The sequence below is a fragment of the Ischnura elegans genome, chromosome 5, assembly GCF_921293095.1.
Source record: "Ischnura elegans chromosome 5, ioIscEleg1.1, whole genome shotgun sequence".
Lineage (NCBI taxonomy): Eukaryota > Metazoa > Arthropoda > Insecta > Odonata > Coenagrionidae > Ischnura > Ischnura elegans.
Window position 1 is genome coordinate 91,058,115 of NC_060250.1, and position 18,883 is coordinate 91,076,997.

At 38.9% G+C, this 18,883-nt stretch overlaps 1 protein-coding gene across 1 annotated transcript in view; it reads right to left on the bottom strand.

Annotated features, from left to right (window-relative positions):
* LOC124159255 (transcriptional regulator ERG homolog) overlaps positions 1-18,883 on the bottom strand; it is a 194,301-nt gene that overhangs the window by 37,062 nt on the left and 138,356 nt on the right. Inside the window, exon 6 of the mRNA XM_046534935.1 lies at positions 3,886-4,106. Coding sequence (XP_046390891.1) covers positions 3,886-4,106 — 221 coding nt within the window. The remainder of the gene's footprint in view (positions 1-3,885; positions 4,107-18,883) is intronic.

Here is an 18,883-nt window from a genome sequence, read left to right on the forward strand (position 1 = left end):
GAAACCCGTTCCGTAAGGAGCTCGGCAGCTACATCGAAGTCTAACGGCCTCACATTTTTATGAAATAGGCGCTTTCGTGGAGTCAGCAACGATGATATATATTTTGAAGCGTCCTCCGCATCAAACTTAGGTAATTATTTAGTTTAAACGACGTTAGTGCAAGTGGACGGTGGAAAATTTAACTAACACACGTGTTGAACCTGTCGATGAAACTGATATGCTATCGAAAATCAGGTCGCGTACGTATGACTACTTCAGGTATGGAATAAAGCCTTGTGACGTCACAGTATCTAGCTGTTGTTGGGGCCTAATCTCGGGATCGGATATCACGCTGAAAATAAGCGTAATGAAAACAAACCATTGGTTTCCAGTTGAAGAGAAGAGGCGATGACCATCCTGAAACTAGGGAATGACAAACTTGAAGAGGTGGAGGAGTTCTGCTGCTTGGGCAACCGAGTGACCAGCAATGGACTATGCAAAAAGGAAATGAATAGTCAGCAGAATAGCCTGATTTGCAAAACTTTCATTGAATATGCATAAACTTCATAAGCTCATCACGTTCGGACTCAGTAATCATGTTCGGCAAGATACGAAAGAGCTCTATATCTCTTGACGTGCCAATTCGTATTGGTAAGAAACCTTTTCCTTCCACCATTTAGAGTGAGCCAAGCGCGTACCCAGAAACAAAACTAGTGTAGGGTGTGACAAGCCATGTTTCTTCAAGTTGTGGGTAAGATTTAAGCATGGAAAAGGTGAATGAAACCAAAAATTTAAGGAAACTGTAACAGCACTTTATTAGTTTTTAAAATTATTCGCTTGAAAAATTATTATTTTCCTTAAATTAGATGGATGAGGCAGATACTTTGTGGAGATCCATCATGAGATATGAAGTGAAACACTTTGCACTTTCCACAGAAAAATTTATTAAACTACAGTCGACATGTTTCGCTGCACTGCAGCATTATCAATGGAAAAGGTGAATGAAAGCAACATTTTAAGGAAACTGTAACAGCTATTTATTAGTTTTTAAAATTATTTGCTTGAAACATGTCGACTGTAGTTTAATACATTTTTATGTGGAAAACGCAAAGTGTTTCACTTCATATCTTATTTTCCTTAAAGACATTTGCAATTTATGTTTTTTTTGGGGGGGGGGGAGGCAGCTGTCCCCTCCTGCCCCTCGCTGGGTACGCCCAAGGAGTGAGCTAGAGGGAACTGGGAAAATTTTTCTCTCCAAGTCATCGACAAGATTACATTTGCAAGAAAGCGTGGTTTTAAGTAGGCGTCTTTCCCGAATTGTGAATCATCCTTATATTTATTCTCCCTCTCCCCTTTTGACATGCTTCTTTCCTCCGATCCGTCCAAATCATTTCGGAAGTGCTTTCAAGCAGGAGCAGCCGCCGGAAGAGACCGCCGCGTGACGTAGACGGCATTGTTGCTGTGCGAGGGACGCCCTCCGCCATTTCGCGCAACGCTCGTCTTCTTCTGGTCCAGTTTCCTCCCCATTTAACCGCCCCATCATTCTTCCATTTTCATGCTCTGTGGCCCCTACGTACAAACCGTAGCGGTGGCCATCAGGTCGTCCACAATGATTCCCAATGCCCTGAGCATCGTCCGAAGGCTCCCATGGAAGAAGATGAGCATAAGCATCTTCGATAATCCGAGGCTTGATGCGTAATGTCGTTAGCTCTTAACCTTGTATGATATGCGGCTCGATGCGGTGGAAGTTCTTATTATTAGCTATTTGAATCGTTGCAGTTTTCCCACAGGATTTATTCGAATATGACGCGTTTCGTTGCTACAAGTTTTGATAATGTTGTTGTTACAATGAAACACGTCATGTTCGAAAAGAACCCATGGAAATATTACAATGTTTCATTTGACTAGCAATAAGTAGCCCTTAATGCCTGTCGCGAAATTATTGTAGCACTGAGAAGGCTAGCATTTTTTTCGTTAACAGCTCCGCCCAATCCCTGGCTATCTGTCTATAGACTTTTTCCTTCAAACAACCCCTAGCTCTTCCTTTAACCAAAATCTTGAAGGTAAATGCTCAAAGATACTATGTAAATTGATAAAAAAATCACTTAATCACAAAAAGTACATAGCTTAAGGGATAGATGTATCCATCAGAAACGTGAAATCAACTCAGGGGAAATATACTGGGAAAAAAGATTGAGGTTGTACGGGCTCAAGATTTTCCTTTGGGACATAGCATGGAATCATTTTACTTGAAAATACAATATCAAAGTGTGTTTTCATCTTACAACTATGATTCAAACTCGTAGCTATATGTAATGTAATAGTCGTGGGGTATTCTATACCTATGGAACAAGTTTGTTTTTACTATATTCGCCTTCGCGTTAAAAATCTGATTCACAAATGGATACGGGTATGTTGAGCAATCGTCGTGCGGAAAATTATACCGCCAGAATAGATATTTTGCTGTATTCACTGCCGCGTTAACAAATCGGATTCACAAATGCTATTATTGTAGGAATCTTTGGGCTTTGAGGTTTGTACGGTCATAAACGTAGTCTTAAGTATCTGTCACGTTGATGATGGGTTTGATACACATTAAACCGCCTTATTTATTTCCTATTTTCGTGCCCAACCCAACGGAGGAGAGTAATGCGTCTACGATGATTCCATCTTGGTAGCATCGTTCTAGGGGTGCTCCCCCAGAAATGATGACCATATGCGTGCATGAACTGACGAAGCGAGACGGATTTGGGGTAAGGCTTTTAAAGGACATCACTCCCGCCCTCGTTACAGAAACCCTCACATTTCCTGGCGGAGAGGTAAGAGATTATCCACGGTGGAAAGCCGGGGGAAGTAACTGACAGAAGTGGTCGCACGGAATTACTTGCGTACGGGGTAATGGTATCGCGGTTCAGGGTCGGTACGAACATTGCAGTAACATTAAATGGCTATTAATAAGATGAAATATGTGGCTTAAAGCTTGTTTATGAAGTAGAACGTAACAATATATTGATCAAAATTTTCGTAATATTTATAACTCCGTTGATACTTTTATCATTTTGTTGTCATTTTTATCATATTATCGTATTGTTATTTTTTTCTGTTTCTTTAGTTCGATTGATGGAGTTGAACATGATGTACCACCGGGCTGTACTTCCAGTGCAATTTTTACGTGAAGTAGCCGATGAGATGTAATTAAACTTTATTTTAGTGTACAGCGATTTGGTTTCCATTTTACAAGAAATTTTTGAATATTATATAGGTTATGGATCTTCTTTCTAAGATCGGCGGTAGAGGCTCAAAGTGGCGGGGAAAATGGCGGCCCGTAATAGTAAACCGAGGCAAAGGTGGGTTAATACAAATAGTGTACGTGTGAGCTCTGGCATTTTCACTCCAAATGATATCAGAAAATTTGGTGGTAAAATTTCGACTGTCGAAAAAAATATCGAAGCGGATTTAGTCGTATTTACTGTTTTCCCTAATTATCGTTTAAGATGGCCTTTTTAAGAAGCCACCACCTGAACTACACCCTCAAAAGAATTATCGCCTTCAAGCAAAATGGTAGATTGATAGCCTGTTGATATAATTTATGTTTAGAAGAACGTTTATTTGGAATTTCTTAAATTACGCTTTTGCCAAATTTATGCTCCACGCGTAAGCGTTGGTACCGTAAAATCGTATTTTCTTTGGTGCACGTGAGAAATCATGAAACATATTATCTAACCAGTTTATTAACCGGAGTCAATGTGAGATTTATTCGGGCGAAAGTTTTGGAAAGTGTCATTTTTACGACATTGTTACTGTTTCTGTAGTAAATGCCAGGAATTTTCATTTGTAAATTCGAGGAAATCCCCGCTATTGTTGCCTCCTCCCCTCTCCTCGTCATCCGTGACGAACTCTCCTTACCTGACGACGTGGGAATTCCCGCGTGGGGCCCCATGAAGTTGAGCTTTGCCGAGTGGTGATAGCTGGACATGAAGAGGTCCGACTGGTACTTGTAGGAGGCGGGGTCGGCCGCCGCGGCCGCTGCCGCCGGCTGCGTCGCCGCCGCCAGACCCTGGAAGTCGAACTTGTAGGCGTATCGCTTGCCGTGCACCTTGGTCATGATGTTCTTGTCGTAGTAGTACCTGCGGAAGCGAGGGAAAAAGGAATCTCATTACAGTCCATTCACCGAGGAGTTAAAAAAATCCCATTTTCATGAAAATTTGTCCATATCAGACCCTTGCTGGACCCCTCCTTATTGGCGGTGGACGGGCATAGCCAGAGGGCGCCAGCAATATGCAGAGGGAGGACTTCTGGAGGGTCTGGGGGTGTGGAATATAATAAATTAATTTTTGAAATTTTAATCCTTAACCTCTTGGGACTGACTTTATATGAATTTACTTTATTATATACATACATTTATGTTATAAAATAAGTTGATATTAATTGATATATTTTATATAATATTTATTTAACATTACCAATTTGATTTATATCAATTTATTTTATTATTTCGTTTTTCTTTCCTCTTAACTTGACCTCATTTAATTAATGGTTAAATAATTCCTGGGGTATAGGTATGCCAAAATTTTGTGTATTCTCTTCTTATTAAAAAAATTATATCATTGTAAAAACCTCTTTTGTAACCTTTATTTATGTAACAATATTTTACACCATTGTATTTTATTGTACTCTCATTTTTCAATCCATAGCCTTGATGAGGGTTTTAAAATAAACCGAAACGTAGGCTACCAACTTTTTTGCATTATATATGACCTATAATCCAGGAATTATTTAGCCATTATTTCGTTTACTCAAAACTTTGTAATAATGCTGTTTAATGAGACATCATTGAAATAAAGTTAACTGCTCAATGTTGGTATTCTGCCTGTAAAATTTGTCAGTTTAGGAACAGGAGGGGGCCAATGATTTCCTGCCTGGAGGGCGCACCGATGTCCCAGCGGGCCAGTACAGGTCTAGTCCATATCCACGATAAAATACAGACTACACATGGTAATTGCCACATTTTAATATGAAAATCCACTACTTACAATGTTTTCGACATTAAATGTCATTTTCATGGACGATGAAATTGACATAGAATATCGAAACCAGTGGAGTAACCAGGAATATGCTTTGGGGTGGTATGGGATGGTCTGAGGTGGTGACCCCCCCCCCCCCCTAGGCACCTTCTTCGGGAAAATTTTTGAAAAATGGCATGCCTGGATATACATTTTACATCATTTTAGGACTAAAAATTTAACTTTAAGCAGATGCAGTTATTAAAGTTTAAAACTAGAGAATAGTTTCAAATAACTTTATTATTTCTCAGAGTCTTTGGGGGGGATATATCCCCTCATCCCCCCCCAATAGTTTCGCCACTGATTGAAACCATGGAAGGTAGTGGAGTTCTATATTAAAGTGTGGAAATTACCATTTGTAATTTGTATTTTATCAGGGATATTTCGCATTTCCACCAAATCAAGCCATGAAATGATTTCATAAATTCGTCCATATTCAAAGGGACCATTGTAATTTCAATAGGGACGCGGGAATTTATTTGCTCATATTTCATGGGGCTATTCCGATCACTCGATAATGAATTCAGGACACTGTTCCACGTAATTTGATCTCTGATTGCTTATTATTTCTCGCTCATCAAATAAAAGGATGAAAATTCAAAATGATGAGAAGGAAAATTCCGTAAAAAAAATTCGCGTAGTACTGCACAACGTCCAGCTTCGGGTCGATTAATTTCGATAGGAAGTACTTAAGAGTTTTTTAAAAATTGTTAATCATAATTTTAAATTTATTCGAATTTGCTCAAATTTGGCATATTGTTTTCCTCTTCATATAAAAAGTATATAACGAATTTCAATTTTGCGATACCTTTTAAAACTATAACAGTTATCAGAATAGTTTCTTCATTTTTGACATTTTAAAATAATGAATTACATCAAATTTACTGTTCTATTGACCAAGTTTGTTAATTATAGTAATTTTTCAAGGTACACATTGCAAGCAATATGTGGGGAACGGTAATAAAATGCATGTTGTACATAATGCGTGGAAAGATAATTTTCTATCGTTCATACAAAGATTGAATGTTACTTTTATTGATTGAAAATTTTTCGATTTTGGTCATTTGTCGATCGATTGCAGACTTTTTTTTGCCACCAGTATGCCAATGCCTATTTTATAACTCTTTAATCGATCTGCTTATTTCACAGTGATTTCTAATTTGATACGACATCTGTCCATGTTTGTGCCTTTGAAATACTAGTATTTAATTCTCGAAAATAGCAATTAAATTACTACTAATATAAAGGAACGGGTTTCCTTTGTGGTAACATCTTCAAGGCGGGACCAATAACCTGGGAAATTGCAAAGTTTGTACGCTTAATGGTTCGAAAGCCGGAATGAATGAACGCGGAGGCGGTCTTGGTGTATGTATGGTAATGCCATTTCGTCACTATAACTCCTACGTTTGAATGTGTTATTTCATTAGCGCTCGCGAGAGATTTTCTCCTCAATCCAGGGGCGGGAAACTGTTGCTTCGAGGACTCTCCGCCAGAGGGAGTTGGGGAATTAGCCTCCTGTCTCACCGTCATTCCGCACTCGCCCGTCAGGGGGTGTTGGCGCGGCGTGACTGTGTTGAAAAGGGGCGTGAAGGGGAGATAAACCATCGCGAGGGGGAGGGGTATTCAGTCAAAAGTAAGTTCATAGGGGGTTGGGGGCTTATGACGACGTTGATGGCCGAAGGGGGATGGAGGAGAGACAAGCAATCTGTTACAGGGAGAAATGGAAATATGAGGTTTTGGGCTTGGGGGATGGGGGTTAGTTGGATGGGACATTATTGAGTTACCAGACTTCTGAATGGGGGAATGTGTGGAAGGCCTGCAGATGTATGTGTGAGTGTGTGTGAGCTGGATGGATATGGCATTTTGCGCGAGAATCCTCCGTCGACGGGAGCGCCGGGGTGGTGTGTGAGGGAATTACGGGAGACGTAGAGGGTTGGTTTGGTTGCCATGGAGAGGGAATGGGGGCGTGCGGAGATAAAAAAAATTGAACATCGTTCGCAAAGTGATGAGAGATGGATCGGAGAATCTAACTCTCTCTCTCTCTCTTTCACTAAATGGATGTGGAGCAGTTGAAATTTGGAATTGACGCAAAGGGGGAATAACTGCGCCGCCTAACTGGTGGATAAAGAGTCGATAACTGTTGGAACATTGGGTTATATGCGATTAAGAGTTGAGTCTCCTTTTTTTCTCGCAGTCTTTTTTTTTGAGGGACGAAGAAATGAAAAAAAAAACATCTCTGAATAAAAAAAAGTTTCTATCGAAATCGCATTTGACCCCGGAATTGGATTGAGTGATGTCATTCTTCTGAGTTGTTGTTTTTTTGTACGATTGACGTTTTCGATTCTTGATTGGACAAGGTGCAAACTGTTTTTAAGAGTTGGATCGATTCCCTTGAAATGAAGGATTGGTTTTTCCTTTGTTATCTTAAGTTATTCAGCATGATAATCGTCTAATATTTTACTGGTTGACGTTCAGGAGCAAATGTTGCGTGTGAGGAATGTGAAACGAAACTAATGAAGACTAGAATTCAAAGGGTTTTATTCCAGCGAGTCGTTTTCTTTATATTATATTAAATATATTTATATCCTTTTAAAATCAATGCTTGCTATTAGTAACTGTCGTGCAAATATGAATAGCTTATGTCGTGCAAATGTGAAAGAAACTTACTTGACTGTTCTTTTAGGAACATATTTACCAAACTTTTCATTTCGAAATTTGCTATGCTTGACGTGCACCGCGGCGATATAGATATTTTTCTGGATGGAAATTTATTCAATTCTGTTAAGACTATATTGCTTGTATGATCGTTGGTCCTGACAACTAAATCTTGAATCAGGTGAACAGCTTTTGTTGTAATAGGAGGCTGACATTTTCCTTTTTGTGTACATCTAAGTTCGTCAGAGCGTTTCTACGGTTCAATGGAAAAATCCATCATCAATTTTGGGTAAAATCATTGATAAATTGTTCGAAATGAAGTGAATTATTTACAAAATAGTAGCGGGATTAGCCTTCACTCACGTGTGAAAAACCATAGAGACGTCATGCATTTAGTATACTCTGCTAAAGAATACTAAGATCATTCTTTTATTGAAACATCCACATATCGCGCTGATTTTTTAAAATGAATCTCTTATTGACAGTTGTAGTTCATTGATATCTTGGTAAGGAAATTTTAACACGTTAATGAAGGACCCAATGACCGAAAACATCAGGGAAAATCCAGATAATTTTAGCAGTTTTTTTAACAATATCTTGAAATTTTTCGTTTATAATTTCAATGTTATATTTAGGTGCTAAAATCCATGATGGTATATACATTATAAATCTCAAGAGTTACGTAATCACTAGCTATATATGGGATAACTAGCCTCAATACTCGTTTAAACCGGTGTGAATATTTTCTCGCACTCGTACAAAGAGCCTGGTCTAAAATTTTTCAGAGAATTTCTCTATTATATGCCTCTTTGAAAAGCATCGCATGCTTGAATTAAGGTTTGACCATTAACGCCAAAGAAGTTCAAAGAGAAGGATAAGATTAGTGCTCTCTATTGATTGAACCTCGCGGCTGAGCTTAAAGCCACCGAGTGCGTCCACTGGGTTGCGGATGGTGGGTCGACCTTTAGATATAGAGGTTAGCTGCGCGATAAGCGAGTTCTCTCGTCGAATAAGCAGTCGTGGACAAAAAGCGGCGGTGTTCTGAGGGGGTATTGGGCTACCCTTGGGTAAGGTAGACCATTTAAATGATACCAAAACCTGTGAAGATACCGTGACTTGGCGACTGAGGGCCGCCAACAATTATGCCTCTCATCACCCGGGGGAGAGGGCAGCAGCTCTTCTTCACATGTGCGAAGGTGGAGACCATACTGGTCGGTACAGCGACACACATTCCACTACGGGCGTGGTAACATTTACTTTAACGGCTGTAGTACTGCGATGTGGAAGGCAATGGGAAACCACCATATTATCATCCCGAGGAGTCGCAGCTACTCCACTCAATTTATATAATGACATGATTAGCTGATAGGAGAATAGAGTGGAGAGCTGCGTCAAACCAATCCTAGGATTGTTGATCAATGATGATGATGGATTGAACTGTATTAGTGGCTGTACAACTGATGTGAAAAGAAGAAATAAGAAGTATTTGTAATTAGATATGTGAAAAATTTACTCGTCCAAGATGTAAGAGATAATGATCGTCTCTAGCAATGTAAAAATTTTGGATTAATACTGTGATAAGGATATACATAGTTGTCACTGTTTGAGTGGATCAAACGTTTGGGTCCATCCTTTTCCGTGAAAATCCTAGCTACGAGAAAGAAACAGTTTTGGGTGATAAGTGGTCTGTTTGGAATTTCCTTGGACAATTACTAAGATCTACTTTATGAACATAACCAATTAATCCCCAATCTCAGTTAAGGGAGCGTATGCATAAATAGAATAATACCGTACAAATGAAATCCTAAGTCATAACTTAGTTCATTGTAGAGAAACGTTTGAGACTAGGCTATTTTTAATTCGATGACTGAGCTTTTTCCTTTCAGTGTTATTAGCCTTAAAGATATGCGTTATTACCGCAGCCAACTTAATCGTACCGTGAAGGGTTTTTTTCTATTTCGCGTGCTTCTTATCGGAGGTCATTTGTGCCCAATGGGAAATTTGAGATAGGATTGTGACCTTTTAAAAGAGGTTACTTGATCGAATCCTTTGGCACTTAACATATTGCTGTCCTTAGTTTTTGAGCTCAAATTAAGGGTGAAATGCTCTTAACGCAAGGAGTTAAGATACACAGCAAGAGGTCTCCTTCTCATCTCTTTTGTCCTTTCATTACTTTAGGAATCAATCATATTCAGTCTAACTTGTGATCTTGGAGTTTATATACCGCTTCTTGTTCAACTACAGAGACTGTTGAACTATCGGAGAAGTCAAATTATTTTTATTTCGATGCGAATTTTGAACGTACGCAAATACGCATAATGTTTGAGTTGTTCACGTAAAAGCGCGTAAGTCATCTGCTCAATTAATAATCAGATATGTTTTTCCTAAGCGACTGAAAATTCTGTGGAAACTACATATCAAAGCGATTCGACGGAAACGTTTGCAAAGAATAGCATGAAAACATTCAGAGAAATTTTCTGGCCACTACCAATGCTCACGTTGATAACTGAAGGAAATAACCACCAGAAATGACAAGGATAAATATATTTTCATGAAATTTTGTTCAAAACGGATATTATTATTATTAATCGCGATGTTTGGTTTATCATGATTGTGGGTAATTATACTATCTAACATTTTGATATAAAATGCCTTCATATCTAGAGATAATCTTAAAGGAAGAATATAGTGCTAATAGTGTATAAAGAAGGTTTTCCAGTGAACTGAACTACCAATATTATTAAAATAAGACATTGCAATATTTCCACTGAGTTTTATTATTAAACAACACGTTTCGTCGTTACAAACGACATTATCAAATGTTTGTAACGACGAAACGCGTTTTGTAATAATTAAACTCTGTGGAAATATTGCAATGTCTTATTTTAATAATATCAAGAACTTCCACCATATCGTGCCCAACATCATACAAGTTGAACTACCAATACTTAACCTGGATGTAGTGTACGTTGTAATTATTTACTTTTTGTATTTCTCCCTCTTTCCTACTCCCTTATTCATGGTGGTCCAACCGGAATGGGATTGATAGTTCTGCCGAGATGCGCAGAAATTCCACCGGAAGGAATAACTCGAAATAATCGCGGAATCGCTGAAGAAACGTTTTGCGAAAAAAAACAATCAGTGGCGACCGGCTGACAATACGGCGAATGAATTGGAACGAGGACAGGAAAATGTGAATGGGGAGTTTCCTCTGCGGCCTTCGAGATGGCAGTGGATCGATATCTTTCATTATAAATGCATTGAGTTATTTTCAGTGTATGCTCATAAAAGGGATTCGGTGAATGAAGGGGTATATAATGAGAGGGTATTTGAAAGATTTTAGGATTTCATTGGGGAAAGCATTTCGTCCTCGTGGGGAGGGCGCTTGGCTGATTATATGAGACTACCGGGTTCACATCCCGGATGGATGCCTTTGGGATCCCCAAAATCAAAATACTCCATGTAAGAGGTGACGTTTTGGAAGACGCATGTCTCCTTGTACCCTGAATATGTGAAATTTAGATGTGGATGGCTTAGTCTATTGTGATCTCTACCCGCACTAACCTTGGGATGCACATGAGATTTAGAGTTAGTACAGGGTTTTACGTTTATTTTGCCTTATCATTTTTGTACTTGTACCCTGGTGAACACATTCAGATTATCTTTTTACTCCTATTTTTTTCATCGTTCTCTTTGATCCTTTTTTTATGGATATCATTTGCTTCATATTCACATTAATTGATAATGCAGACAGCAGTAAGAACTACTTCCTTGTTTTTGGACGGATGAATAGTAACTGTCATCTCACTGACTATATGCGTTAACATCTTGCCGAGTTGACGAGAGATAGCATGGTTAACCTTTTTATGCCCTCAAATTTCTTAAAATAATGCAGCGTCTGGTAGGAATGATATTGATATATTGCATGATATATATTTTGATCGATTATCTTGAAAACTGTCTAGATCGATATGAAAACTACACCCTCAAAAACTGCATGTAGATATTATCTTTTAAGTTTTATTTATTATTCATCCTTCATTTCCTTTTCCCTTCAATTAAATATTGAGGGAAAGAGTAAATATTCATTCCTATATTGATGCTGTAGTATTTCATAATTACAGTTTTACACAGAGGGAAAATGGAAATTAAGTAAATTTTTCAGTGATTTTACAGTCTCAATAAAGTAGTTTAATCTCTTATTAAAATATACCTCATCCTTCGTTCCATTCCTTACGCCTCAATCGAGTCAATTGTCGACTGCCTCCTTCAAATACCTAAACACTGTATGCATGCACACTGGGGGAAGTGCGAGTTGAATATGACGCGTTAAAGATGAAGTGAACGAGGAAAATAAATACCACACGAGAAACCATAAAAAGAAGAGTGGTAAAGGGAAAAGAAAGAGAAATCTCGATATAGAGACGGAATCGAATCCGTGGTTCCATTACGCTACGTGCGTGGAATAAGTCGGCGATGACCACGTCTGCGAACTGCAGAAAAAAGCCTGCTCTACGGGGTCAGAGGGCAAGGAGGGGTAAGGGGGGGGGGTCTAATGAAGGGTAGACATGGAGAAAGGTGGGGGCATATATGTGCACTGTATGTTTTACCCGGGGAAGTCATTGGGCGGGGATAATAATGGTCCGTTCGGAATGGTTGCCGACGGAGAAAAAGATGAAATACTAAAATAAAAAGAATCCGCGGTTTTCTGGCGGTAGGAGTGTGAGGCAATGATGGAGGGAAAAATATGTGGGTATATTCGTTCTGGGAGCAGGTTTTATGTTGGTCCAGGAGAGTTGAGAGAATCGTGACGGGCATTTTATTTGCGCTTTTTCGACCGCTCTTCATCTCTCCTGCCGTGTTCGAACGGGCTTTCTTTGTTCCAAATACGGTCGCGGTGGGTGGAACCAAAGGATTGGACCAGCGGTTGCTTCAGTTCACTGCTCCGCGCGAGTAATGTGCGTTTTGCGTCCTGGTTCGATTACGTCAGGAATACATATTGTGAAAAAGTATAAGTGATTTTTTTTAGTCTTACAAAACATGATGCAATTTTTGATACAGTGGCGGATTCAGGGGGGATCAAAGGGGTCATTTATACCCTCAAATTTTATTTAAATAAATTTAAATTTGTGCTAATGTAATGGTTTTTTTGACCTTTAAATGTCTAAAATCGTTCAATTTTATTTCATTTTTTTTCCTAAAATTTAATTTTTATTGTTAACAGTAAAAATGAATTTTTAGGCTTCAAAATAGTTCGAAACTAACTTTTTTAAAACTTTTATACGGGAGAACGCCCCTCTCTCCCGAAGGATATTCCAAACTCTCCGAATCCAGGTCATGAACAGTGCTAAAAATACTATCAGTATGTAAAACGTAATAAAATATGTTTAGATCTTCCCGGCGTGTATCAGATCAGAAGGGATTCTCTGCCTCTCCACGAGGTAATTGGCTCCGTGTTTCTCGACGCTCCAAAGAACGACTTGTTCTTCATCCTCAGGGAATCTTCTGAATGCCGTGTCTCAAGGTGATCCGGTATCAACAACAACCCGTCCATGGGTCAGTTGTAATCTGATTGGCTCTGGCGTGTTCTGCTTTTCCTGCCTTTTGTCTTATGTGCAATAAGGATCATGATGGGTCTCCAATATTTTAATAATATAAAATTTAGTAGTTAATAACGTTAATTAGTCCATCTGAATATATATTCTATAAATATATGTCAAAAGATAAAACGATATTTTACATGAAATTTAGTCTATGTGCAGTAATTCAATGATGTTTTAATAATAAAGGCATAGAATAAGCCTCGATGAAGGCAAATAAATGCACTGAAACGTTGGTATTAGTATTATTATTTAATAATGTTAATTTTATTAAATTATAAAGGTATTTTATATGCAATTTAGTTTTTGCGTGCTAATTGAATGACGTTTTCATAAAAAAGACAGAATAAACCACGATGAAGGTGAATTAATGCGCCGAAACTTTGGTATTAAAATATATATTAATATTAATTTGTTCATTTCAAAAGATATTTTATGTAATCCAAAAGATGAAAAGACATTTTGTATGTAATTTAATTTTTCGGCACTAATTCAATGACGTTTTCATAAAAAATGGCATAGAGTAACACCCGATGAAGGCGAATTAATACGCCGAAACTTTGGTATTAGAATTTATATTAAAATTAATTAGTTCATTTCAAAAGATATTTTATGTAATTCAAAAGATGAAAAGACATTTTATATGTAATTTAATTTTTGGGCACTAATTTAATGAAGTTTTCATAAAAAAGCATGCAGTAAACCAGGATGAAGGCGAATTAATTTCCCGAAACGTTGGAATTATTCTGAATAAGAAATTACTTCCCGACAAAGAATCCAGAAAAGACACATCGTAATTCCTTGTAATGTCAATTGGAAAGGGGTCGCTTACGTTCTGCTGGGGGGGAGGGTGGGGGCATCCCAGTGTTGGCAGCTGGTGGGAGGCCGAAGAGGGGGAGGGGAGTCGGAGCGATTGGATTACGGGTGTGCCGCCAGGGTGTGCGCGAACCGCCATTTAATTGACAATCTGGGACCCCGGCGGCAGCGAAGGGGGAGCCTCATATCCGGGGAGGGCGTGCGGCGTAGTGTGCCCCGTGCCTGTGCCTTGATAACCAGCGCCCTCTCCGCCACCTCCCCCCCCCCCACGTATTCGAAATCTCTCCCTTTCATTCCCATGGGACTAATCCCCTCTTCCTCAAACATCTGAGCCGGTCTCAGTGTGAGCTTTGAGTGAGGTTGTTGCTAAATGTGCGAAATTCCTCAGAGGATAAATCATTCGCCTTGACCGGGATTCGAACCCGGTTCCCTCCCAACCCAAGATGAATGATTTTTCCTCACCTTGATCACTCCCAACCCGAGACGAATGATTTTCCTCTGTGGAAATTTCTCAGAGGATAAATCATTCGCCTCAACCGGGATTCGAACCTTGATCACTCCCAACCCGAGACGAATGATTGTCCTCTGTGGAAAATCCTCAGGGGATAAATTATTCACCTTGACTGGGATTCGAACCTTGATACCTTCCAACCCTAGACGAATGGTTTTCCTCTGTGGAAATCCCTCATAGGATAAATCATTCGTATTCACCGGGATTCGAACCCGGATCCCTCCCAACTCTCTGTGCAATTTCGCACCTTTGTGTATTGCGGTTAAAGTTATCACCGAGGATAGTCCCGGTATATTAGAATCAGTCAAGAGCGTAAAATTTTAGTCGCATAATATGCTCAGCAGTTCAAACAATCTTGTCCGCCCAAGTCCAAAATTTTCCACGGAAGGGATTGACGCCTCCTTATCTCAACTGGCTAAAGTTCTCGGCCGGAAATCGAGGGAAAAGAATTCAGATAGCCAGAGTTAGCCCCTTCCACTTCAATTTATTTTCTGAATACTGTGCTCCTATTCTCCATTTATTTTTTCTGTGATTATTTTAAAATTGAATGGTAGGTAATGAAATGGTATTTTGTAGTTTTTAATCAACGTAAAAAACTGATAGAACAGTGAAATAAAAACATATTATTTTTCACACTGTAAAGTATGTACTTAAATATATCGATAACATAGCTATCACTGGTTGTATAAAATGATTTTTTTGCTTCCAACGGATCATATTTCATGAAATATGATTTCTTCATGTACATCATGTATGTTTGAACATAATTATACTTTCAAAATATTTTTACTGTTCCCCTAAATTGTTCTAATGTTATGTAAATCTGATGACGAGACAGTCGTCAGTGCGCGATTTGGCATCGTAAGTTCGTGACGAGCTAGATTCGTCATTTCAGCGCAATCTCTAAACGTCTCTCCATCACAACTATTGGAGCTTGACCTATCCCATCCCTCCGAATTTCAGCGGCCACTTCAAACCAGTTAGAGTTCCCTTGAGAATTCGCAACGATTTGGAGACGTCGGCTGAGTTCAAATTTCTCACCCGATGGCGAACATGCGAGAATTTCTTTCATACTAACGGAACTCGTTTTCCGTTTTTGGCTGCTTGTATACCATCTCTTCCCTTTTGCCGGTTGGAAAAGTCGGCAATGACGAAGATGATGATTTCGTCGTGGGTCTTGGAAGCAAGCGGCGGCGGTGAGTTTTGGATGGCTCAGGAAGAGGGCGGGACGGTCGGAAATGATGGGAAATGGCGGGAAGAGTTCGAAGAATTGGAGGGAGAAGAGGGGGAGCGGGGGGCGGTTTGGGAATTAGCCGCTTCCAGAAGGGGGTGGAGTGTTTGGTGTCGTTTGAGGGAATTTCGAGGGACCTCGCTGAGAGGCTAGGGGTATGGACCCGGAAGGATCGCGTTGGGTAAGGGAGGTCAGAGTCGAGTGGGGCGTATAGAGGAGGCCCAATTCCATCCCATAGAAAGCTGATTTCTGTTGCCACTTTGGTCGCATTTTAATCAGTTTTCAAAAATGTCCGTGGATCGGTGATGAGTGCAATGCGGTCCACTTTTTTCCAATATTTTGCATTATAAACATTGTGATTGCGAGGATTTTATTTACTTATTTATTTTATTTATTTGTTTCCATATCTCCGAAAACAGCACTATTCGGTCTTCACATCGGAGTTTTTGTTAACATTAAACAATCTAACGTGCAAAAACATCCATTCCCTGGGTAAGAGTAACTTACCCAGGCGGGACTCGAACCTGCGACTTTTGTTTTGGCAGGCGAGGACTTCCTAGCCTTGCCTGCCAAAGCAAAGTCCTCGCCTAGCGTTGAAAAGTTATGAATTTTATAGATCACATCATCATGTATACAATTTTTGGTTGACATCCCTAATTATACCTTATTTATAAACTCGGATCCATTTGTCCGCCAGCAACGCGAGTGGCGAATTCTGTGAACCCATTTAAATGCGCGGTGGTTGACAACACTTTTAGATACCGACTTGAGGATCCTATTCTGTTATATTCATGGTAGGACTGCAGGGCCGATGGCGTTTTTCAATTGTTGGGAAACGATGAGAGGGATACTCAGTAAAGGATATCGAAGAATTAAAGGTTCCTTGTAGTTTCAATGCCGCTTTGACTTGAGTTTACTGGCATACCCTTCTTAATATGAGGTAATATTTGATTGGAAACAAAGAGGGTTTCCACACTTTATTGTATGGTGGTTAAGCCTGTCTGAGCGTTATACCATTGAGATTACAACTAGAATATTTGAGAGATTAGAAAAAATAAAAAGCTGACTTGACGACGACCATAATAAATTATCATTAAAAAAAACGAAAGATGGTAATTTTTTTATGAACAGGAGTTCTTGGCTGGGACCTTTCACATAAGTGATCTTTGGTTTGCCCAAAGTGGTTTATTCATCATCACTCGGTTGACATACTTATTTTTTGTGTTTCATGAATCCTCTACGTGAAAATTAGAGTTGACTTGAGTTCATGGTGATTACGAGCACTCCATCGTTCCTCACGATTTCTTCGATGGTTTCATTACTATAATAAGATGTCAAGTGTGAAAAATAATGTACTTTAATGAGTCGTCATCATTAATTTGCATAGCTATTTGTCATAAGCAAAGCTTTGGTCATTTGAAATCTGTTGGTCATAACGCCTCCAAAAAATGTGAAATTTAAATATATCGCCTTCTAATTGCGCTGTATTTTTTCATTATTTCCTTACATACAGTGTCTTGATCATTGAGCTACGCTAAAAATATAAATTATTTTTTCGGTTATCTATTCGCTAGAACTTGGTCGAACTCCGTATTTCCCAGAAAATTTAATAGTTTTATCATAATTTAGAAATTGCATGCATCCTAATGAACTAATTATAAATCATGGCGTTTTTATCTTAATGCTTTTGATACTTGACATAGATGTTGATCAAAGATTAAGTGGTGAGAATAGTATAAGACGAAAACGAGTAAAGAGGAATAAAGAAAGGAAAGCAACGTAGGTCGCAGTGTAAAAAGCATATCCCTGATACTAGGCCACACTCGTATACATATTGACTGTGAGGGAAGCATAACAAGGAGAATTTAAATGGACATCTCACTCGCAGTCTCTTTTTCGCGTCAAATAATAATCGTTTCAAACTTAAAACTGTTGAAATTATATGGGAAGCTTAATATGTGTGGGAGAGAGTTTAGATAAGTTTAATTTATTAACTGAGAAAATGTTTATTTTTGTCGTATATATCGGTTTGATTTCTGTACTTATCTCAAGTGTTATCATGTGTTAAAAGCGGGGTGCATTTAACATTTATTTCCCCTTTCGGCACCTAGCCAAGCGTGAAGTAATGAAAGCATGGCAAGTCCAACTCAATAGCTGCATGGGAGAAGGAAGGGAGCGGCATAGGAAAGAAGTGGTGTGGTAGAGTATGGGAATGGAGGGAAGGTGGAGTATGTTTGAAGGGGTGGAGAGAAGGGGTGAATTCAGGAGTTAAGAGCTACATATACATGTTATACCTCCCTATTAATTTTTGGTCAAAATTCAAAGTCATATCTCCCCCAGCTTTTCCGCAAGTTAATCGGTCTCTTTAAGGTTTCGGAACACATAGTAAATTGACAAACAGTACAAAAACAGCTATTTGAAAACATAACATTTGAATAGAAATCCAAATTTTGAAGGTTTACCTACGATATGAATGGTTTACAATAATATTTGTAGGTCTAATAGATGTTTCGCCTAGTTTGTCAATGTAGTTTGTAGTATTTAGAATCCGTAATGATGACAATAAATTTTCAGGGAAACGTTTACGTTAATGTATATTGACTATCAGTTTTCTCCTAAACATAACCGATACATATCTACATACGATATGTAAAGAGATCAAGAGTTATGTTAATATTATTTTTGTGCACCAAGTTAACGTCTGCGTAAAGGCCCACAAAACTATTTTTCACTCAGCGCTTCGTTCTTATTACAAACTCAGGCTCACTATATTTTACAATCTCAATCCAACTCGTACGAAAAATTCAGAGAATATCATACCGTGACCAGTCCCGATTTACTTGGATCTATCTAACTCCCCAGGAGATTTCATTAGGCTACCTGCTAGGCTCAGATTACTTGAGCGATTCAAAACAGATATCTTCAAAAGCTACACGGAGAGCATCATGTGAGTACCCCACTATATTTCCAGGTCTGACAGAAGCGATAAGTTAAGAGAGATATTTTACCGTACAGATAGATATGCGAA